The sequence below is a fragment of the Bos taurus genome, chromosome 28 (genome assembly GCF_002263795.3).
Source record: "Bos taurus isolate L1 Dominette 01449 registration number 42190680 breed Hereford chromosome 28, ARS-UCD2.0, whole genome shotgun sequence".
Lineage (NCBI taxonomy): Eukaryota > Metazoa > Chordata > Mammalia > Artiodactyla > Bovidae > Bos > Bos taurus.
In genome coordinates, this window is record NC_037355.1 from 27973185 (window position 1) to 27997872 (window position 24688).

Genomic DNA, 24688 nt, shown 5'->3' on the forward strand with positions numbered 1-24688 from the left:
GATGTTTTCTGCCTCTAATAGTGGAGGACCACCCCCAACCACCTGGATGTATCAGAAGCAAGGGCAGCGGTTACGGGCTCAAGCAGCAGCCGCAGCCGACACTGCTGCAGAGCGAGGACCAACCGTGGGAGGCGGATTCTCCTCGTTCAGAACTCAGGCTACAACAGAGCAATCCTCAGGCCTGGCCAAGCTACAGAGCAGCTTTTCCCACGGGTCCCAGAATGAGGCCAGATACCGGAAATCTGATGGCCGGCTCACAGACACAGAGGCAAACAGGCCGCCAGGAAGCCACCACGGCAGTCCCCAGGTCAGGCTGCTCCCGCCCTTCCCCGGCCCGGGGAACGCGAGGGGGCGGTACTAAACTGTAGGTGGTCAAAGAGGGCTCCTTTTGGTTTAATTCAGTACTCAAAGGTAAAAAAGGGAAAATAAACTGTACAACTTTCAAAATCCTAGAAATCACAGCCTGAGACAAAGAGAAATGCTACCTACCATATGCATCACCATTTGGATAGCAACTTCCGAATACTGGTTGATGTAGTTCTTGCACTGGAGAGACAGAAACACACTTTTAGTAAAACACTGCTACAATAATATACCACCACGCCAGCCTTTCCAACAGTGTCAATATGCAAATATCAAGGCAGGTTTCCAAGAGCAGAATCCTATCAATGTCTATTCTGGGCAGCCTCAATAAGACAAAAAATGGCAAAGTGTTTTGAAAATGTTTTCCAAAGGCCCTTAGAGATGAGGTCCTCCAATCTCCTTTTATGGCCCTTGCTTTCCCCAAGGTCACACAGCAACTACTCAGGGGCAATTTAGGGTAACTGTGAGATACACTGATCAATTTGAGATTACTTCCCAAATTCATTTAACATGTTCTTAGACAGGATTATAAAGTTTAAATCTAGTATAATCCAGTTAAGTTATAATGATTTTCATAAATATCTAGGTATTTCTTGCAGACCCTCTGGTCATGACTGTGAAGTGTCTATAAGCAAGAAAACGGAGGGTGATATAACAGCCCTCAGAGAGGTTAGTCTGGGGAAGCCAACTGACATAGCAAACATACAAAGACTCTTCAATGAGGCTAAGAGTGTCCCAGGTTTACGTGGACAGAAAGGGACCCTTAGCTTCCAGAGCTCCACCTGGAAAGGTGGCTCTAGAACCCAGACCCAGGAGTCCAGGTCTAACAGAGGTTTAGCTTCCAAGTTGTCGGGCATTAAACAGCATTTGGTTTTAGATGTCAATCTCATGAGGGTCCAAGAAATAAAACCTTCGTGGAGCTAACAGAATTTCTGACTCCACAGGACCAACATCCTCCAGAGTTAAAGAAGGGGTGCTGGGCGAGCCTCCTGCCATCCAGGGGCCTGAGCTTCCCCCAGGGAACCGCCCTGCGGGTGGCAGGGACAGCACAGTTATGAACATACGACAGCCCAACCTTTCAAACCAGGGTTCTACGTGGTTCTATTCTTGTTCCTCACACACGTGGCAACTGAGAGAAAAGAAGAACGATCTCTTCCTCAGGGCCCTTAGGTGGAACCTGAAGTGGTACCCCAGAAGTGAGCTTTCTTGGCTGTCCCACTCCTATCTCCAGAGCCCAGCTCCCTGGCCCAGAACACCCTGCGATGCAGGAGGCAAGGCTCACCATGTCGGACATGCCAGGCCCCAGGCGGTCGCACTCCTCCTTAGCGTGGTCCACCAAGGCCTCAACGAAGGTGGAGTTGGTCCTCAGAGCTTCCTGGACGTCGGTTACCAGCTGAATGCAGTCCTGGCAGACGTTCCCATTAGCCTAGACAGACGGGGTGGTTAGGCTCTACACCCTCCTTAAACAGCTCAGGGTATTCAGACTCCTACATGCTCATACTATAGCACTAGAAGTGAGTCCCTAAACAGTTCCTAACGTGCTTTTATAGGCTCTAAAGTGACTGAAGTTTAAAACCATGCAGGCATTTATCACAGTGAAACTTAACAGGAAAGGGGGCATGTTAAACATCCCAGTTCTTCAGAATCTCCGTGGCTCAACCATTTGAAGGGTGGCTGGGGTAACTGTGGAGTCAGGTGAAGGAATGAGGCCCCGGGTTCAGAACTGTACACATTGCCCCTTCTGTGTCTCAGCTCTGGTTCCACCCCAACCCCAAACAGGGCCCTGAGCAGCCTGGCCCGGCGCCTCACCTTCTTGGGCTGGGGCTTGCTGTGGGAGCCGTCCTGAGGGTACAGGAGGAAGGGGATGTTGGCCATGAAGGGAGCCACCACCTCAGCCATATCCAGCTCCGGGATCTGATTGGACTCGAGTTGTTTCTGGTGATTCAGCTCCGCCAGGTGCTTCTGAAGAGACTCACACAGGTTGAGAGCGGAGCACACCTCCCCGGGACGGCTCTGGGGGGAAAGAGGCCCAAATGGAAACCCTTGCCCCAGAAGCAAACAGGCCACCTGGTGCCTCAGAATTCTCCCTGCTTGACTCACGTGCCCATGCCCAGCTCACAGGCACCTCAAACTGAACCACTCAACCCTCCGCAGCTCCATTTTAACAAATGGTGCTACCACCGTCCTCCCAGAGGCACGGGCCACAAACCTGGAAGGCACGACTAACTCTCCCCTTGCCTGCAGCCCCGTCCACCAGCAGGTCTAGTCCATTTATCCTCTAAGACAACGTGCGGCTCTCCGCCTCCCCCACCCGCCTCACATCTCATACCTGACCGTCCCGCCAGCTTCCCCTCTCGGAGCTCCCCATTGGTGGGACCCAGATCAACCCCTCTGAACAAGGATCCTGTCGCTTCTCCCGTGAACCCCTCCCAGGACTCCCCACTGCACCGGCAATGCTGGAACATGGCCTGAGGTCTTGTGGTGAGCCCTGCTTTCCGCACCAAAACTGTGGTCCCCGCCCAGGACACCCCCGCCCCACTAGAGGTTTTTAGAGTTCTTCCAAATTCACGAACTTGGCTCCTTGTTCCTTGCTGAAAACCCAACCTATGACATGCGGTTTATGCATAACAGATACTTACTAAATGAAAGTCAAGCATCCTTATGGCTGACATGAGTTATCAAATCAACACCTATAACTGTTACACCAGTTTACATTCCCTCAATAATTCTATGACTTCCCGTATTTCCTATGCCCTCCCCAACCCTTGACCATTACAAGCTGAGTGGCCTGCTGTGCCAAAGCCATTCTGGATATTAAAACTGTAGAAAAGATCTGTTGACAAAATCCTAATCTACCAATGAACTCTCCATCGTGGTCACTGTAACCTGATCTGGAACCTCCCCTGGCTTCAGAGGTGCCCTAAAAAAAGAGGCTCTTCTCCATCACATACCATCTGTCCTTTAATCATGTCCAGGATGACTGGGAGGTATGAGTCGACGATCTCCTTGCAGGAGGCAGACATGTTCGGCTTAGGGAGCCAGTCACAGGTCCTCTCCAAGTACATGAGGATCTCTTGCTAGAGAGGACAGAGCCAAGAGTCAGACCAGAATGGACCTCTTCTCCGCCAAGGGACAGAATGCAAGAGGCCCTCCAGCTCCAGCGGCCCTCAGGGAAAAGGACATGGGAGAGGGCTAGTGAGGAGCCATGACTCTGTTAGACCAATGAGGCAGAAAGCAGACGCGAGCACTATTCAAAACAGAGATGCTCGGACCTGCAATCTGACAGGCACAGGGAACTCTGAGCAGAAATCGCCAAAAAATGAACCTAAAGGTTAACAGCATGTGATACAAACTCCCTGTCAACCAAGGGCATTTAATGCTGAGCTCAGGAGTCAGCAAACTAGTGCCCACAGCTTGTTTTTGTACAGCCGGCGGCTGAGAAAGGTTCTTACGTTTCTAAAGGATGGGGGTGGGGGGATCATGTGACAGAAACAGTCTGTGGCCCATGGGACAGTTATTTCCCACCTGGGCCTGGACTATTCCCAGTTGGACCCCAGAATCACAGCTCTGTGAGGAACCGATGCACAGCCACACAGCCGCCACTCACACACGGCCACACACACTGTGGCGGCCCACCTCGGTGGCGTTGTCCTTCAACAGGTTACCAGCTGCAGTGATGACATCTTTGCATATGTCGCAGGGAAGAGATTTCTAAGAGGAAAGAACACAAGAGAGGTCTGTATTTGTAAGACAAAACTCACACTGCACGTGGCTGAAGATCACCGCGGCCTTCTTTCTCACTCCATCCAGCCAGGGCCACCTCTGACACACGGCACAGGCCAGTCCCCAACCCAGGTGAGAAGCACGGACACCACAGGGGAGGATCAGGTGTGCTGATCACTACTCCACGCTCCTATGGGAGGCACAGAGTGCCCCCCACCCCTCGGCGCCGCGCTCAGTGCGCCTGGCGCCAGCCACACTTCATATACCTGCTCACAGCACACCTGTGAGGAAACTGAGGCTCGAAATCTATCAGCTGGAGGGACTTCCACGGTGGTCCAGTGGCTAAGACTCCATGCTCCCAATGCAGGGGGGCCTGGGCTTGACCCCTGGTCAGGGCACCACATCCCACATGCCACAACCAAGAATTTGCTCACGTCCACTGAAGATCCTGCTTGCTGCAACCAAGACCTGGCTAAGTGACGTGAAAGTCACTCTGTCATATCCGACGCTTTGTGACTGCATGGACTATACAGCCCCTGGAATTCTTCAGGCCAGAATACTGCAGTGGGTAGCCTTTCCCTTCTCCAGCGGATCTTCCCAACCCAGGGATCGAACCCAGTCTCCTGCACTGCAGGCAGATTCTTTTACCAGCTGAACCACAAGGGAAGCCTAAGTAAATAACTATTTTTAAAAACCAGCTGGAAATCAGAGTAGCAAAAATCAGAGAAAATTGGTACTGTGGTGCAGAGAAAGGAGGGGAAGGCAGGGAAACAGGCCCAGCCAGACCCTCTGCACACTCACACTGACGCCACTGCCAGCCCTTCATCTGCTTTCCACCTCCTGGGCCGTGCTGCACGCCAGTGGGGGCCACACGTCACCGCTGCAGAGCTCAGAGACGGAAAACCTGGCACCCCTCCGTGACCCAGGACCATGCAAAGTCTAGCCAGTCCTCAAAGCTTGTGGGGTGTTCCCTTCCGTACGTCAACTGATTCTCGACCCATGAAGAAGGAACTGACACGTCTCAACTGACACAGGTGAGATAAAGGAACACCTGTGAATTCAGCTGCATTTAGAGAAACTGCCTTGAACCTTCGGACCTAATCAGGCTAATCCCATGCATGGAGCCACTTGGCCATCCTGAATGAGTGCCCGTGAGGTTCAGATGTCCATTAAGACTGCCCTGTCGAGAGAGAGAGATCTAAAAAGCTCTCCTCATGACACACTAAACTTCAAAAGAGGAAGCAGTATTAAAAACAAGACCAGAAGCAAATGAGAAACAAAATCTGAAATTCTGGCCACAGATAGCAGGTCAAGAGTGAATTCAGAAACTTAAAGAGCAGTGTTATTTAATTAACTCTTCTTCTCTTAGTGAAGTACTAGGAGCCACAGACAAGTGTTAAGACTTCAGGCTCCACACAGTCAAAGCTGGCTTGTACCATGGGTGGAAGCACTTCCCAGAGTCGGCTGACTCAGCAGCAGAGCTTGGGTGTCTCCTGAGAAGGTTCAGACTGCGTGCAGTGCGCACTTGAGGTCTGTCATCTCAAGAGTTTTCCCACATTAATGTGCTATATATTTATCACTGCTCAGATGAAAAATCAGTGGCATCTTTTCCAGGTTGGCTGTAACTGGAAATAAAATTTCGATAGCTACCAAGCTCTAGGGTCTGAATCAATGATGTGCCTGTTTGAGAGGCAGAGAGAGAAAATAGCAAAAGAGGGGGAAAAGATTTTCAAAAGCTTAGCATCTACTTTGATGAGTGACAAGGGCAGAGCTGTACCCATGGGTGCAGCCCCGGGAATGGCAGCCACACCTTATCTGGGGCAGACAGCACAGAGCGGGGCACATGCGGAGGCCTCCTGCCCGTCTGCGCATGAAGACATGAGTGACTGGCGGAGGGGGGCCTCCCCACGCCAGCCCTCCATCACTCCCTGTGGGTACCCCGCCCAGCGCCCCTGACAAACAGGTCCTGCCTCCCCAGGGTCATGCGGAGGAGCAAACAAGAGGAGGCAGGAGAGAGCGCTGCACTGCGGGCAGCCGTTCCAGACGACACTCACCACAGTCGGTTTGCTCCAGACGGTCTGCAGGCAGTGCTGCACGGCCCCGCAGTCGGCCGCCGTCTTCACATTCTGGCACCACACGGCCGAGCCTCTGGTACATTCCCTCAGGCCCAGGACGGGGCTGGCGAGAGCTGCAAGCAGAACCAGCGTGAGCACATGGCCCACTCCCACGAGGCCCGCCTCCCTCGCTGCCCCGGGATAGGGCCCTGGCATTCTGTGGGAACACTCGGCCGCCCCTGCCCAGCTACGGGAGATGCGAGTCACACAGCCGAGGAGCTGCACTGCCTCCTGTGTCCCGCGTGGGGAGGGACTACCCATCTGGTTCACTGGTTTCAGTAACGGTTTTCCTCGACCACTATTTTTAGAACAGTATCAGGCAACAGACCAGTCATTTTAATCATTAGAAACTTCCACGAAGTAAAGAAAGAAATCAAAAAATAAAAGACTGGCAGGTTTAAAAACAAGATTCAAACTTCTACAGAATGAAAACTAGCCAAAGCTTAAAAAACTGGAATGAGACCACCAAGATTCATAGCCTAAAAAACAATGGCTCTTGCATTCTCAGTAAATCCTAAAGGAAATTAGCCCTGAATATTCATTGGAAGGACTGATGCTGATATTTTTGGCCACCTGATATGAAGAACTGACTCATTGGAAGAGACTCTGATGCTGGGAAAGACTGAAGGCAGGAGAAGGGGACGACCGAGGATGCGATGGCTGGATGGCGTCACCGACTCAATGGACAGGAGTTTGAGCAAGCTCCAGGAGTTGGTGATGGACAGGGAAGCCTGGCGTGCTGCAGCCCATGGGGTCGCAGAGAGTCAGACACGATTAAGCGAATGAACTGAATGTTGTTGTAGTAGACAAGACCCTTTATAAATCAATTGGGTGAGTTTCTGCATATAAACAAATCAACTAGCAAAAAACAAGACTACATAGCTACTGAGATATCACAAAGTATATGTGTGCCCACTTGAAACCAGTTGCACACATGGAGTTTCATCTATGGTGTAACAAGGCAAGTACTCGCATAGACGTCACAGCCACAGAAACGGGATTAGCAAAAAATAAAGAGAGTCACCTGGGACCAAAGAAACGCAGGTTAAAGTGAGAAGGCGCCATATGTCTGAATAGCCAAGGGGAGACAAAAACCTTGTCACAAAACAGTGACAAATTTGTGGTAAAAATGCATTATTATAAGGCTGACAGCAGTGTGACTGGTAAGCATTTCTCAAAATGTATTAATATATTTTAAGAACTGGAGAGAGAAATTCCTCTTCAAAAGTCCACTTCTAATAAAACACTGTCAGGAAATACAGTAATTTAACAGGTAAAATCGACACACATAAGTATATATATTAAGTAAAATTTACCATATTAAAAAAAGGCAGATGTAAGCCAAATGGTCAAAAAATCAGGGGAAACTCAAAAATCAGGGGAAACTAGTGATATTCTCACCAAAATATGCAGCTGCTAAGTATACTTATAAAGATGACGTATGTCAAACCAAAAAATTTCAAAAAGAATACGAAATTGGGGTTTTACAAAAATCAGAAAATAAAACAATGTGGTTGGCTAAATTATTTAATTCCCAAAGGCATGTTGTGTGTGTGTAATTTTTAAACAATACTTTATAAACTGCCTGAGAGCGCTTGTGTGTTTCTTAGAACAGGTCTATGCTGCTGCTGCTAAGTCACTTCAGTCGTGTCCGACTCTGTGCGACCCCATAGACGGCAGCCCACCAGGCTCCCCCGTCCCTGGAATTCTCCAGGCAAGAACACTGGAGTGGGTTGCCATTTCCTTCTCCAATGCATGAAAGTGAAAAGTGAAAGTGAAGTCGCTCAGTCGTGTCCGACTCCTAGCGACCCCATGGACTGCAGCCCACCAGGCTCCTCCGTCCATGGGATTTTCCAGGCAAGAGTACTGGAGTGGGCTGCCATTGCTATGGTATTCCTTAATTGTGTAACTGAAAAACAGCAAGAAAACTCTCACATTCACACCTCACTAGGAAACTACAGATTATATCAGGCTGCACGTAGATGGACGACCGCCCAGGGGTCAAATTCCAGCATATATCATGACAGGGCTGAACTTCTATTGCAAACAGAAAACATTTGGTGGGGGTCTGGGAAGAAAACCCCAGAGCCGTGAAACAAACAGATTTAGCACCTCAGGCATCATGCTGCTTCACCCAGTAAACCGAGAGGACACGGCAAATTCTACAGACACCTCTCTCTCTCACACCCACCCTCCCACCATGGGCTACACACAATGAGGGTGGCAGGCGCTCTCCCTCCGTAAGGAAGGAAATGCCATTGCTGTAACACTTTACTAGCATTCAAGTCTAGTTATAGTTCCACAAACTATTCATGCAAAGATGGGAGTCGCACATTACCACAAAGCTCAAGTCAGATGATGTGCGCCCCTTCAGACACCAACAAACAAATTCCCAACCTGCTGCCCAGATTACAGCCCTCTCTGACCTTTTGGAGCAAAAACACCACAACCCACAACCAGTTCATGAGCTCAACAGAACTGGCCGCATGCCAAAAGCTGTTGGTCTGGTTTGGTCTCTGTGGGAAGACACGTGCCAGGTTCACAACAGCACCACACTCCCCAGATAGTGAACCCTAACAGAGCCGAGCGGGGCTGGGCCCTCAGCTGCAGGCAGGGACGGCGGAGCGGGCGGAGTCACGAGGGTAAGGGCTCTGAGCCGTGAGGGGGCCACAGAGACAGCCCCAGACCGGGGGCTACCACTAGCACCTCCCACGCTCCTCCCAGGCACTGGTCTCGGGGTTCTCCTGAACGGTACCCATGAAAACACACTGCCTGCTTCCATCTCCACACAGGGAACGCAAATTACCAACAGGAGCCTGCAAAACGAGTCTCTGCACAAAGGAACACAGAGTGGGACAGAGAAGCAGGACGGACCTCAGCAGACAAAAGCAGGGCCAGTGAACAGCACTGCCTGCACAGGGCCCGACCACCATTCTCCATCCTTACAAATACACAGTCCCGGACAACCTTCATCCGACTCTCCCAGCTAGGAACTGACCGAAATCTATCAGGTTTCAGGAACAGGACGCACCATCACAGGCCCAGGCAGCCAAGAATGCTTTGTACTTGTTTACTCCCTTAGGAACCTGAAGCAGTAACCCCCTGCTCTAAAGACTTTGCTACTTGTTTTGGCCAAGCCATTCTAAATTTAAAAAGTAGCCCCTTTTATCTGATATCGGTCAAGCTACCAAGAACCCAAGGTCATTTCCCAATTCCAACAGTTACTGAGTAGTAACAAGCCTGCACCTCAGAACTAGAGATAAAAGATGCAAGGTAGCCCATCTGGTAGACCTAGGAGGTCACCTGATTCACACCTAAGAGACTTCATGGGCACTGAGAAATGAAAACTGAAGTCCCAGCTCCTAGAAATTCAGTTCTCAGCTACACATCCCCATTTACCTCCAACCTAAAGCCAAATTTACAAAGGTGCATATTATTAAGATGGCCTGTGGCGGGATTTCCTAAGATGACCGGAAACAACTGCGTTTTCTCAGGTTGGTAACAAGGCTCAAACAAGCCTGGTGATGCCAGCGAGCTACCTGCTGAGGTTCAGAGCTTATTCCAGGAGCTGGTCTCCTGGAACCAAATAGTGGGTCAGAACAAGTTTCAGACACAGATCCTTTCCCCAGAAAATGCTCTTGTACACAAAACCCTCACACCCCTTTCAAGGGGCTCTCAACAGCTGTGCACAGAGCAAGCTCTAGTGGTAAGCGTGGTTTTTCTCCACAGAAGTGGGAGAACAACTAAGATGAAGATGTAATCATCAGCCCCACTGAGACAAGCACAGGGCCTTTGGGTGCGAGATCAAGGTGAAGACAGACAGACTCCTGGACCCCAGAGCAGAAGGGACAGACACTGCAGTGCCGGCCTGGGAGCAGCAAGGAGGATGCCAAACTGCCAGGGGCGGCTTCTTCCAAACTGAAAATGAAGTGGCACCTGAAAGACTATCTAAGGAGAGACAGGGGGCGGGGGCGGGAGTGTGTGCGGGGTGCGCGGAGTGGGGAGCAGTGCTCTTTATAAAGGCACAGCACCAGGCTTTCTCTTCTCAGGAGCCGGGCTGCAGCAGACCTCAGGCCCACTGGGGAGGGCCCCAGCTGGCACTCCGCCCTTGTGATGGGTCCTTTGGGTGACAGCACACGCTAGTGTCTCCAGGTGGGATGTGGGAGAAGCAAGAGGGAGGCGGGAGATCCGGATGACGGGCACCTAATGGAGCGCAAGGCTCCACCCAGAAAGACCAAGCAGGGAGCGGGGCAGCAAGGAGAGAAGGGGACAGCTGGACAAATAAAACCCTCTGGGTTAGGTTTCAATCTGAAGTCTGTGCAGCCGGAAGAGAGAACAGGGCAGCAAGAGCCAACAGCACGAGGACGGAGGTGGGGGAGGACCCGGGGGCACAGGCAGGCAGAGCACGGACGGGTGTGTGCCTACTTCCTGGGACAGTGAGGGGCGCACAGGTGGGAAGGTGAGGCCCCCGGGAGACTGGAGACGTTCTGCTGGGAAACGAAAGGTTTCCAGGACATGCACAGTTACCATCACAGGCCAAGGACACCTTCCACCTCGGACACGGGGGCAGACCCCAGACCTCAGACCTCAGCGCAGTGGGGAGAGGTGAAGGGAAGCAGACCGCAGCTCAAGGTAAGAAACACTAACATCCACAGGACGTAAAAAGGCAGTGGGTTGGCTCATTACATGATGACCTTGCCAAGAGCAGGAGCAACCAAGCAAAGAAAATGCCCAACCTGTGATGGATTCTGTGTAAGAGGGATCCTGAGTGGTGAGCGGGGGGGACCTCTAGGGGCTTCAAGTCTTCACTCTCATAATAACGAGGCAAATGACATTCAGTATTTACACATAACCAATGTTGAAATTACCCTAAACTACTTTCTTAGGTGTTATTTCTCAAAACATGTTCCCAGCAAAGCTTTCATCTCTATTTTGATCTTCCCACACTGCCCCCAAATACCAACTTCCTTCTCTGAGGCAACAGCCTGAACTCGAAGAAAGTTCTTAGAACGTCTGCCTGACCCCCTGGAGATTTCTGATTTAAGTCAGTCATAGTAAGTAGGATCACTGCTCAGGGTGAGGCAAGCACCATGCTTCTTAGTTCAAGGGCCTGGCATTCGAGCCCTCGGTGACAAGCACTGGTGGGCTGAAGTCAGACAAACAATGGCCTCAGAGTCACTACACACCACAGGCAAGTTCCATTTTATTAGAACAGGGTTTTGGTTTTGTTTTTAAAGACTTCAATTGTTATTCTCTTAGGAAAGGGGTGGGTGCTCTATTCCCTTTTTACTCCCCAGGCTTAAAAGAAAATAAGCAGATGTGTTCTAAACCACTCCACATGTAAGTCATCAAAGATGGGCTGCAATGGAATTCTACTGTCTTGAGAACAGTTGCCATGAGCCGATCAGCCATGGGCTTTGCTTGCAGCAGCTCCAGACTCTGACCAAAAATCCTCAGTAAGCCTGGGAGAGGGGAGGGGGGAGAGCTGACCATAACCATGTACGCTTCAGGTGCTCTCATGACGACTTCTTAAGTGAGAAGGAACTAAATCACGAGTTTAGAGTGAAGCTTCTAAAGCGACGTATCCACTGTCTAAGTTAAAACGTGGTTTACTGAAAAGAAAATAAGATCTGCCTGCAAGACCTGTCCAAATGACCTCAAGCAAACCATTATCCTTCTGAGTTCGTTTTTCATCTGTTAAGTGAGGATTTTACTGGGTTGTTTTGAGAAACATGATGACAAAACTATGCACTTTCAACTGCCAGAGTACTACTCTCTCAACCATCATTCCTTACCATCTCCGGAATCTTAATTTATCTACATTATCCCCTACCAGACTGGCTCTGAAATCAGTGAAGGTTCAGATCATGGCTCTATTACTTCCAGTCACATGACTTGTCAGAACTTTAGTCTTCCAATCTGCAAAATGGGCCTTTTACGAGTACCTACTTCAAGGGATTTGTAAAAATTAATCTTTGTAAAACAAAGTTAGTGCAGTGCTGGCAAGCTATGAAAGTCCAATGAGCACCATTACTATTACTATCCACAGCAGTAACCAGATCTTTCTCAGGTCCACTACCCTGCCCAGAACAAGCATTCCACAAATAGCTGAATCAAGGCTGTTCAATTTGCTTTCTCTACATTTAATCAGGTCATTAAATGGCACCTCAATGACCTGGAGAGCTGCACCCCAACAACCTCAGAAGTTGCTGGTTGCTAAATTAAGACCCAGAAATCAGAAGGAGAGTGAAGCACAGGCTATACTGTTAATGAGTCCAGGAGCAGACACTGCGTATCTAGGAATTAAACAACAAGCCCTGCATGAATGAAAACGAGAGGTGCCCAGCAAGATACCAGTAAGAGCACCAGCAAAATGCTTTCCGCAATTCATGTAACTGCAGCTACAGGCCGATTGCCCTCCAATCCCAAGAAAGCTGCCACTGTTCAAAATATTTTTGGAACCCACCTTTTTAAAAAGCCCTTTCAAAACCTCTCCTTTTCTGGAAGGGCAGGAAGCAGTGTGGCACCATGATCACTGCCCTGGTGATCAGGGGTAGACAGACCTGAAGAAACCCCTGCTCTGCTGCCTATGACAGCCAAGCCTCGGACAACTCACTAATGCCACAATACCTGCAAAATATGGAAAGTAAGAGTGCCCTCTTCTCAGGAATTCTGGGAAGACTAATGAGAAAGCAGAGACAGCACTGACAGTGCCTAGTACCTAAGAAGCTCAGCTGATGACAAACCAGCTTGTTATTAACGGTGAACCTGGGGGGATGACAAAGGGAGGTGGGCACATCCTAATTTTATGTTTTGGCATAAATTAACCTTTTTTTCATGTTACCTTTAAAATCAGGGGAAAGTCTGTTAAATCTTACAACCTGTCATAGGGAACAATTATCGCCCAGTGTGGCAAAGACCACAAGTTGCTCCCTCTATCTATTCTCCACCCGTTTCAAAGGGACAGACTACAAATTCTTAGCTACATATAAGGCTGCCAAAATTAAAAGCCGCATTTCCCAGTTCCCCTTTTAGCAAGATCTGGCCATGAAACCACATTCTGGCTGATGGGGTGGATGTTAGCAGAGGTTACTGAACTTTTAAAGACAAATGTGATAGCAGGAACTCTGGCAGCCAGGATGGGCCACAGAGAAAGGGGCTAAACTTCAAGGATGCTGAACACTACTGCTGCTGCTGCTAAGTCGCTTCAGTCGTGTCCGACACTGTGCGACCCCATAGACGGCAGCCCACCAGGCTCCCCCGTCCCTGGGATTCTCCAAGGCAAGAACACTGGAGTGGGTTGCCATTTCCCTCTCCAATGCATGAAAGTGAAAAGTGAAAGTGAAGTCGCTCAGTCACGTCCGACCCTTAGCGACCCCATGGACTGCGGCCTACCAGGCTCCTCCGTCCATGGGATTTTCCAGGCAAGAGTACTGGAGTGGGGTGCCATTGCCTTCTCCGATGCTGAACATTAACCCAGAAGAATGTGGGTCTCTGAATTCTTTTGGAAATAGAAACACTATACCAACCCTAGACTGCCTGGCTCCTGAACTTACTATGATAGATAAGAACAGTTCAATAACATGTAAGCCATCATTATTCTAGGTCTCTGTTGCCTGCAGTCAACTGGCGGCTAACTTTAATAGCAGCTTAATCATCTACCTCACTCAACAAAATAGTCTCCAAATGACAAGTCTTTACTAAGGCTTAACTTTATTAAGGATATTTAAATATCTATGTACACAACATAATTGACAAAGATTTTCGAAAACAACCTGAGAATGAAGGGGGTAATTATTCCTAGAATGTGTATTTTATGCCCTATTGGTTACAACAATCAGTCTTATTATTTTAGCCATATAAAACCTTTTCTTTTTAAATATTTCCGGTAACATAAGCTAAATACTGTTCAAATGAGATTATAAAAAAAAAGAGGTGGGGGGAGAGTGTTACAGAAAATGCAAGCAGCATCCCTGTTATCAATAATCAGAACACTCAGCACACATTCCACAGGGCAGTGGATCTGATGCCGGGGTAATGCACTGCCATGGCAACAAGCAGGTTGCTAGGAAACCAAGAGAGATGAACCCCAGGAGGGGCAGCATCTACCTCGGGTTGCCCGCATTCAGACATTTCTCAGGAGAATTTGTGCACTTAGATTCCCTAAGAGCAAGGAGATAATACAATGCAGTCAACACTGACTACTCGGTGAAACAGCTGGTGTCACAAATACCTTCGATGGCAAAGAACATTTGTCTCTTCTCTGTAGGATCTTGCTTTTGGAGAACATTCCACAGAGCTGAATAAAAACACTGCCCATTTAATCATTCAGAACGGCATTAGCTAAGAGGCAACCTGCCTTGATCTGGAGGAAGTAAGGTCCAAATATTCCTCTTATCACAAAAGAAATCTGTGGCAATAAAGCCTTCAAGCTCCCTAGGCTGACATCCCATTACCTCTGGCCCAGATAAGCTATTATTTCTTTTTTTTTTCTTCTCTACATAGATAGTTTATTTTTTTTATTATTATTTTTTTGTACTTTACAATATTGTATTGGTTTTGCCATACATCAACTGTTTAAGACAAAGGTTCTTTCTTCCCTGTTTCTCCTCTCCCGCTGCCACCATGTTTCTAAATTTTCCTCATAAGCCCAACCATTCTAGGAAGAAATTAATCCACGTGAAGAAAGCTCAGGCACATGGCCCTGTGTGGTCACACACACTGAGGGGCAAGGTGATCTTAAGATTGTAAAAGAACGATTCAACTTGGCATAATTAATTTGGGGGAAAGAAATTCCTATCTCCTTCATTCAAGAGCATCCAGTCCTAACACAACACTGTCAATCAACGATACTCCAATACAGACACTGAAAAAAAAAAAAAAACGAGCGCACTCTAGTCCAATATAAACTATCAGCAAAAGCTCTGCCAACATGCCAACCTATTAGGTTAATGATCAGAGATGGACTTAAATCACCTTAGGTAAGATTATGCCACAGGGCCAGACAGGACTGCCTAACATCCACATGGATGGGTATAGGCAGAAGTCAAAAATGCACGTCTGCGTGGCCCAAGGTACAGCCCAGGAGTCAATTCAGCCAGCAGCCAGTCCAGGCTCTACCCCATCCCTGCTAATCAGCCAGGTGGTCTCAGCACCCCTGAAGAAGAAAATATTCTTTAAAAAAAAAAAAAAAGATTTTCATGCAAACTCCACTAATAAGGAGTGTTCTGGGCTTACCCCACATTGATTATTTATTAACTAAAAAGTTCCAGGGACTTCCCTGGTGGTCCAGTGGCTAAGACTCCATGCTACCAAATGCAGGGGGCCTGGGTCTGATCCCTGGTCGGGAAACTAGATTCCACCCGCTGCAACTGAGAGTTCGCTTGCCTCCACTAAAGACCCTGCGGGCTGCAACTAGGACCTGACGCAGCCAAATAAATTAAATTAAATGTAAAATAAAACAGAAGTTTCAGACACGTGTGTGTCTACAACAAGTTTCACTTAACACTTAAAAAGAATGCCACCTTCACTGAAAATGCCGAAATCTAAAATTCAGACCACAGCATGGATGAGGGCAGGATACTACAATGCCCCCAGCATTCTGATTTAGTTGTTCTCACCCGTGAGGGCTCTTGTGAGGATAAAATCGATTTTAAGCAAAAAGCTCCTAGAAGAGAGCAGGACACACGGTGAACTCTCGGGAAGGGTCACCTACTCTGACACCTGCAGTTCCTGCAAATCAGCTACACCAGTGGTTCACACTCCAAGTATGGTCTATGGACCCTGAGGGTCTTCTTAAAGATTCTTTCAGAGGGTCCGTGAGGTCAAAATTCTCATAATAAGAGTAATATGAAGATGCTAGTTGCCTTTTTCAGTCATTCACCCACAAAGCAGCAGTGGAATTTTTCTGGAAATATGTGACATGTGACAGTGCAAAGAATGAATGCAGAAGCAACTGAAAGTCCAGCCAGATGTTAAAAAGACTGCAAAACTGGAAAAGAAACTGTTTCCTTCCCTAAGTATGTTTATGTTTATGAAAAGAGCTATTTTTCATTAAAATCACAGTATTTTAACATGCAATGGATTTATTTTTTTAAGCATTATTTTTAAAATTTTGTCGATTTATAAGATGGTAAATATCAACAGATATAATCCACATGAAGAAAAGTTCTTTGGGGGTCTCTCAATGTCTCCTGAATACACAAGAATCCTGAGACCAAAAAGCTGGAGAACCACTGCATTAAAACATGTAGGAACAATCAAGTTCTGGAACCAAAAGGAGGGGAAATAACTTCCAGAAATTATCAGGGCCACCAGGGGTATCTAAGTCATGTTAGGCTCTGGTGTCCCTACTCCCTACACAAAACCCTCTCCAGCAGGCTTGGGGGACAAGGGATGGGCAGTTTCTAGTCTGGACACAAGCTGGTATTAAAAGCCAACAGTTCACCTGAATCCAAAGCCACTCTTGGTTTGGCAGCTCCTAAACACGACGTCTCAAAATTAGTTTCAGTTAATAAAAGAAAATGCCTTCTTTAATCGTGGCAAAGACTTGGTGCTACCAGCACTCAGGTTTACTGAGCTGACGTCTACTTTCTATGCCTCACACCGCAGTCCAGCAGTGCTGAGCACCTATTAGGTGCTCAACACTGTTATGCATGCTGCAGACCCAGTAAGTGACCGTGACAACAAATAAAAACACCTCACGTGACGCCAGGCAGAGCTGAGTGTTATGAAGAAACATGAAGCCAAGGAAAAGCAAGACGGGGGCGGGATGGCACAGCCATTTCAGACAGAGCAGTGGACGACAGCTAAGCAGAGAGGAACCACACGATTATCTAAAAAGGGAGATGTCCCAGACCGGTAGAACACAAACGCAAAATTCTGAGCCACAGTAGCTCAGCAGCCCTGACCGGACAGGAGAGGGAGAAGAAGCCTTCAAAGTATGCGAGGACCAGAAGACGTGACCATGCAGAATAAACTGCAGGTTTTCCTCCTACATGGCCCTCCGGTGTCAGCGCCTGCACAGGTAGGACAGCAGCCCAGCATGGCTGTCAAGGGAGTTTTGTTTTGGCTTTTATCTTTTACTTTTTTTTTTACTGTAATAAGTGACATCACTAAGACTGGCCAAAAGAACTTTCTATAACATCTCCTGTCATGTAAAGAATTACCTTTCAAAAGCAGTATCTATCCAAAATATGAATTATGGATAATTCAATTTTAAAATTTAGAAGTGTCACTAGAATCCATCTCACTTTTTCTGGGACACAGATGTCCATCAACAGGTTTAACTAAATCGAAACATCTATACAATAAAATACGCTGCAGCTACTTTTTTAAACAGCTGGGAGGCAGAAAGTGATTAAGAACACAGGATAACTGAAGTGCAATGTGGTACTCTGGATCCACTCTTGGAACAAAAACTTAGTTTGCTTAGTGGGAAAACTCGTAAAATCCAAATAAAGTGTGCAGTCTGCATGCGTGCTCAACTGTCTCCGACTCTGCGGCTGCATGGACCATAGCCCACCAGGCTCCTCTGTCCATGAGATTTTCCAGACAAGAAGACTGGAGGGGGCTGCCATTTCCTCCCCTGGGAGCTCTTCCTGACCCAGGGATTGAAACCGAGTCTCCAGCATTGGCAGGCAGATTCTTTACCACTGAGCCACCTGGGACACCCATGCAGTCCAGTTAACAGTTGAATTTCTCACTTCTAACAAGTGCACAGTGATCACACAAGATGGTGACAGCAGGGCACACAGGGTGAAGGGTGCACAGAAACTCACTGTCTAGCTTTGCAACTTTCCTGTAAATCTAAGATTATTCCAAAATTTGAAAAAATTTTTAGAAAGGTAAGTAGTATAGATTTGTAATTAGCATGGATAACCTCTAAAGATATAGAGAAATGCAAATGAAAAACCCACCTCATTTTTTTTCTCTTACCATGGCAGAATTTCAAGTTTGACATCAAATGTTAATAATTAAAAACTACATATTCTGTGGGAACAGAAATTCCTAAAATCATTTTAGAAAGTAATTCAGCAATTTCTAATTAAGATGAAAATAGATACTGTCCAACTCTTTATGACCCCATAGACTCTAGCCTGCCAGGCGCCTCTGTCCATGAAATTCTCCGGGCAAGAATACTGGAGTGGATTGCCATTCCCTTCTCCAGGGGATCTTCCTGACCCAGGCATGGAGTCCCGTTCTCCTGCACTGCAGGCAGATTCTTTACCATCTGGAGCCACCAGGGAAGCCCAGATATACTCTACAACTCAGCAATTCTGTTTCTAGGTATATCCTGTAGGGAAGTGTCTATTCATGTGCACAGCAGTTATTTACAGCAGAAAAATAAAACTGGAATAATCTGAATGTCTAGCAACAGAATGGATAATAAGTATCATATAAATGAAATACTGTACTGTAGTGAAAATGAATTAAACAGACCTAAATTTTCAAAATGAACCTCATTAGCAAAAAAAAAAAAAAAGAAACCCAAGAATACATATTATTTATAAAATGTTTAAAATATCCTGAACAATACTACTCATACCTGCTGAAGATCACACTTACATGCATGAAAGTATAAAGATAGACCTGCAGGGGGATGATAAACACCAAGCCCAGGAAGGCAGTTATCTATGGAAGGAGGTGGGTTTTTCTGTATCTTAACTGCTGCTGCTAAGTCACTTCAGTCGTGTCCGACTCTGTGCGACCCCATAGACGGCAGCCCACCAGGCTCCCCCGTCCCTGGGATTCTCCAAGCAAGAACACTGGAGTGGGTTGCCATTTCCTTCTCCAGTGCATGAAAGTGAAAAGTGAAAGTGAAGTCGCTCAGTCGTGTCCGACTCTAGCAACCCCATGGACTGCAGCCTACCAGGCTCCTCCATCCATGGGATTTTCCAGGCAAGAGTACTGGAGTGGGGTGCCATCGCCTTCTCCGTATCTTAACTAGGGGATTAGAACTGTGGTGCTGGAGAAGACTCTTGAGAGTCCCTTGGACTGCAAGGAGATCCTAAAGGAAACCAGTCAATCCTAAAGGAAATTAACCTTGAATATTCATTGCAAGGACTGAATGCTGAAGCTCCAGTACTTGGGCCACCTGATGCAAAAAGCTGACTCACTGGAAAAGATCGTGACGCCAGGGAAGACTGAAGGCAGGAGGAGAAAGGGATGACAGAGGATGAGATGGTTGGACGACGTCACTGACTCAATGGACATGAGTTTGAGCAAACTGAGAGATGGTGAAGGACAGGAGTGCAGTGAAGGACAGGAGTGCAGAAGTCCGTGGGTCACAAACAGTCGGACACAACTTAGTGACTCAACAACAACAAATACACATGGGTCTTCATTATAATCACTCTTCTACTTTTCTGGATGTCCAGGATGCTCCATGATTGGGGGAAAAAAAAAAAGAGCAAGGAGCAAACAGTGTAATATGTGTTTGTGTTAAAAAGAAAAACAGAAGGGGAATTATACACCCAGTCACCTGTAGGTGACCAGGGAGGTTCCTAAAGAAGCTGGTACCAGGCTGCCTCTGGGAAGGGCACGAGGGTGGGGGTAGGGGTGGGGGAAGGTGGAAGGAGGGAGACAGACTTTTTCCTCTCTGCCCTATTACCATAATGTAACTTGTTTGTGATGTGCAGTTTTTACCCAGTTAGTTCACCTCCACTGATGGATAGGGAACCAGACTTGGGGGTGAGAGGTCGCAGAAGGGGTGTGGAACAGGCTCTGGGACCATGGTTAGTAACGATGGGCCTAGAATCTGAGCAGTCAGGTTACCGGGAGCCAACGTGATCTGCTGGGCTGCTCTGTTAAAGACTGATGTATAAACTGAGAGTCTGGCTGCCCAGCCAAACTCCTACCCACCTCCCTCCTAATGGCTGACTACCTACGCTGGTTTGTTTTCTGACCCAGTAATTATGACCAACACACACATTTACAAGTCAATGTAATTTTGTTTGTTGTTAAATTTACATCTTTTGAAATGAAAGAAGGCATGAGACATCACAAAATCAAGGGTTGAGAGGGTTTGCTGTGCCGGCAGAACAAGGACATTACCAAACACACACTGCTTCTATACATGGTGTGACAACAAAGCTTACCTGTGCCCTGTCATTCAGTAAGCTATGAAAGCATCACTACAGCCCAGTTACATAGGAATGACTATCAATCCTACTTTACAGATGAGGAAGCAGTTTAAGAAAACTGCCCAGGGTCATACAGTCAGTGGCGTGATTAGTTAAAACTTCAATTCCACAGTATCATCTCACTCCCATATTAAAGAATTACAAATTCCACAAGAAAACATGAAATTTGGACAGATTATTCTTCAACGCACAGGCCATTACCCAAGGTCACAATTCAGGGGTTATTTTCTGGAACTTCAAGAAACAGAAGTAAAGGAATGAGTGCTTTTGCCAACAGTCAAATTCTTCATGCCAATCACTACAGTATTTACCATCAGTTTTTAAATGATTAAAAAATAATAATAACAACAAGGCAAGAAAAATCCAGACCCTCCATCCAGGAGGAAGACTAAATCATGGGTGTCAGGACCACGGCTCAGAATGCCCATGCTGGAAGACCGCGTCCAGAAGCCGCAGCGCACACCAGCCCAATGAGGCAAGGTCTTGGTCTTGAGAACGTCCCATGCCTTATTAGGTGCTTTCCCCAGCCAGCAGTTCCCTGTTCACCCTTCCTCTTCCCAATCCAGTCAAGCCACAGCCTGCCATTCCACGGTTTCACATCTCAAGAAAATGCAGGAGCAAGTTCCCCTTCCTCATCTAGAAAAACTCAGACCACCTGATCCAATACACTTCAGCTATTGTAGGTGGCACTGGATACACCTTGTCAAATGCAATTAAACAGCACTTAATAAATCCTTGATTAGCTAATACAAATAACCCCTTCACGATTATATTCATATTACTATGAATGTTGATTTTGACTAAAAACTGATAAACAGGGAAACTGTCCAAATTCCTGACAGGTGAAAACTGGAATTGGCTTCCCTGGTGGCTCAGACTGGTAAAGAATCTGCCTACAAAGCAGGAGACCCAGGTTCAATCCCTGGGCCAGGAAGATCCCTTGGAGAAGAGAATAGCTACCCAATCCAGTATTCTTGCCTGGAGAATCCCATAGGCAGAAGAAACCCGAAGCGAGGTCCCAAAGAGTTGGACACAACTGAGCGACTAACACTTTCACTTTCTGACAGGTGAGAACTGAAACTGGTGATATTCAGCAGGCATGCCATAATCATGTCTTGCATCTTATAAATGGGTTCCCAGGTGGTTCAGTGGTAATCTGCCTACTAAAATGCAGGAGATTCGAGTTCAATCCCTGCGTCGGGAAGATCCCCTGGAGGAGGAAATGGCAGCCCACTCCAGTACTCTTGCCTGGAAACTCCCATGGACGGAGGAGCCTGGAAGGCTGCAGTCCATGGGGTCGCTAAGAGTTGGACATGACTGAGCGACTTCACTTTCACTTTTCATTTTCATGCATTGGAGAAGGAAATGGCAACCCACTCCAGTGTTCTTGCCTGGAGAATCCCAGGGACGGGGGAGCCTGGTGGGCTGCCATTTATGGGGTCGCACAGAGTCGGACACGACTGAAGCGACTTAGCAGCAGCAGCATCCCTAGAGAGCTACCTGCCTCAGCTGGGCAAACTGTTCAGCTGGCTAGCCTCTACACAAGTGCCAGTAATAGGCAGCTAAGCTTTAGGGAATATGTACCACCTCCCAGACACCAAGCCACAAGTCTTATACTTTTCACCTCATTAACACTGGGCCTGCCTTTCTCCACTAGAAGAATCACCCAACAGTATATCCTCACTATATGATCCCATGTATAAAAAGCTCAAAAACAGCAGTTGGGTTTTTACATCGACAGTGCTAGAAGCTAACCAAGTGGTCTCCTTTGGGACAAGTTAGAGAGAGACGGGGAGGCACAGGGGCTTCTGGAGAGGGCTTGTTCACAGCAGTAATAACTCAATTTGTACACTTAAAATGTGCGTGTTTTCTGTGTGTAAATTATAGCCCAATAAATTTGTAAAGAATTAAGCAGTTCATGTTGATGGAAGGACAGACAAAGAGCAAGCACTGTCAGGAGTCCTGGGTTCTGATTCTGACTTCCCCAGTAAATGGCCTACGGTTTGGGGGAGTCATTTCTGAGAGTCTCGGTATCTTCATTCCTGAGCAGTCAGAGCCATTTCTTTTCCAGGTGGAGAAAAAGGACAAGCAACAGGATGATTGGAAAAGTAACTCAAAAGCAAACGTCTCTACCACCAGGACATCACTGAAACACAAGGCAGAAAGCCTCCGCAGATCCAGAATGACACGCTCTCAGGAAGCAAATGATGGCTGCCATCACCAGGCACCTCCATTAACAAGCTCAACATCAACCCTAAACATTTTTTATCTTTTCAAAAACCAACACTGAGGCCAGAACTGTCAAAGCAAGCAGGCATTCACACATTGTGTTCAGAGTATGAATCACTCAAGTTGCTCAGTCGTGTCCGACTCTTTGTGACCGCATGGACTATAGCCTACCAGGCTCCTCCATCCATGGAATTTTCCAGGCAAGACTACTGGAGTGGGTTGCCATTTCCTTCTCCAGTTCAGAGCATGACCTTGCCGAAATCCTGAAGGCTGGGCAGCAAGGTTAGAGCACATTATTACACACTCCTATCTCCCAAGTGCTCTGGGAAGAAGGTGTCTAGGTTAACTGTCTGGTTAGCCACACTCCCATGTCTATTGTACCAGAGGAGGACATTTCCTCTTTGTGTGGTGTGATTCAGAACCCCTCAGGGTCTTGTGAGGAGTGACTCACTGCCAGTAAGAAAAACTGGATACTGAAAAACAAAATAATTGTTCTCAATCAGGATAGATAAATTAGGGACTACAGACCATGGAATAACAAGAAGTATCAACCCCAGCAAGAAAAAGTTTCTTCAGTGATTATAAACCAAAAATCTTTATATAAACTGATCGCCTTTCATAATCCACAAGTAATACAAGGTTAGGAGCTTGGTTTAAGGTTAAGACACATTCCTGGCAGTTGCTGAAAGCTAACATGAGGAAAAACACCTTAAATCTATCTCACCTACAAATAACTTATTTCTTTGATTTTTCCATCAACTGTCATCCGTTCTGTTATGGTTTAATTTAAATTTGGATTGCTGCATGAGTTAAAATGGAAGCGAGCCCTTAAATTACAGTTCACCAGAAACAGACTGAGAATGGCTGTAAAGCCCCGATTTATTTCCCTCATTGGGCTATTATCTGAAAGCACCTCTCTGTATTTAAATTAAACTCTGGCTCTATTTATCTCACTCCGTGCCCTTTGCCATGATGATTTAAATGAGGTTAAGATGTGAAGACAAAGGCTGAGGGTGTGGGGAGGGCATAGGGCCTTTCTAATTCCAGGAAGGCAGTGCAGCTAGTCCTCAAGCCCGGCCCTGTAGAGATTTTAACAACCATTAGTACTACTTCAGGACAATTAGTGGGTGTAAGAATACTGCTGTGTAGCGCCAACTTCTCAGGTACCTACATTTTCACCAACATAAAGGCCACTGCGAAAGCCGGCCAATGGCCATGCAAGATGAAAGGAGAGCTCCACTGCAAACAACAAAACCCTCATATCATCTTCGAGATATAGGGTGAAGAGTAAACATGGATACAAAGATAAGCATCAACTCAGAAGATACAGAATACTTCTGTGCTTCCTGCAACTTTAATATTTTTAAAAACTGGGGCAAGAGAGGCCAAGGGCCGAAGTCTGTCCAGAAGTTGAGGCTCCAGTCCATCTCGATCACGTGCGTCCAGCAGAAGCAGAACACAGCTGCTGGAAGGGGTCATCCTACTAGCCCACCCCGAGAGCAGGACAGAGTTTAAGGGACGGCCCCGGTGAGCCCCGGCCACGCCCACTTAGGCCCTGAGGGAGACGCTACTTCCTCTGCCCTACCCGCCGGACCCCAGACCCTTAACAACCAGGTTTCCAACGGCCTCCCGCAGCCCGTCCTCCGCCCAGCAGCTACCAGGCGCTGCGCACGCGCCTGCGCAGTGCGTGCCCCCCGCCAATCCCTACGGAGAGCGGAGGAGTGAGGCCCGGTACAGCCGGCTCCAGGACGAGCGGGCCGCGTTCTGCGGAGGACCCCTACCCCAGGCTGGGGGTGGGGGGGGTGTTCTCAGGGCTTACCCCCGCCTAGGAGGCTGGCCAGGACGAAGAACGAGTACATGGCGCCACCGGAGTCCGCAGTCTGCAATGCAGAGCGTCAGCTGATTCTCGGCGAATATAAACCTGCTCCGCCCCAGAGCCGCCCACTGCGCAAGCGCAAGATCAATCCCCGCCGGGCGGGTCCGAATTCCCCGCCCCGCCCCCCGCCGCAGCCTGACTCAGCGCCACACAGGGCGCCTGCGCGGAGGGGAGGCGAGGCGGGGCGGGGCGGAAAGAGGGAGGGGTCATCAGAAAAGAATACATAATTGAAGACGTGA

General features: G+C 47.8%; 1 protein-coding gene across 1 annotated transcript in view; it reads right to left on the reverse strand.

The window, feature by feature from the left end:
* The window catches only part of PSAP (prosaposin), a gene marked incomplete at its 5' end in the record, with an annotated part of 32464 nt that extends 7999 nt beyond the window's left edge, over positions 1–24465 (reverse strand). The window contains 7 exon segments of the mRNA NM_174161.3: positions 490–546; positions 1646–1789; positions 2173–2376; positions 3315–3440; positions 4000–4074; positions 6141–6274; positions 24393–24465. Of these exon segments, the coding sequence (NP_776586.1) occupies positions 490–546; positions 1646–1789; positions 2173–2376; positions 3315–3440; positions 4000–4074; positions 6141–6274; positions 24393–24432 (780 nt within the window).
* Positions 24466–24688: the final 223 nt, after the last annotated feature.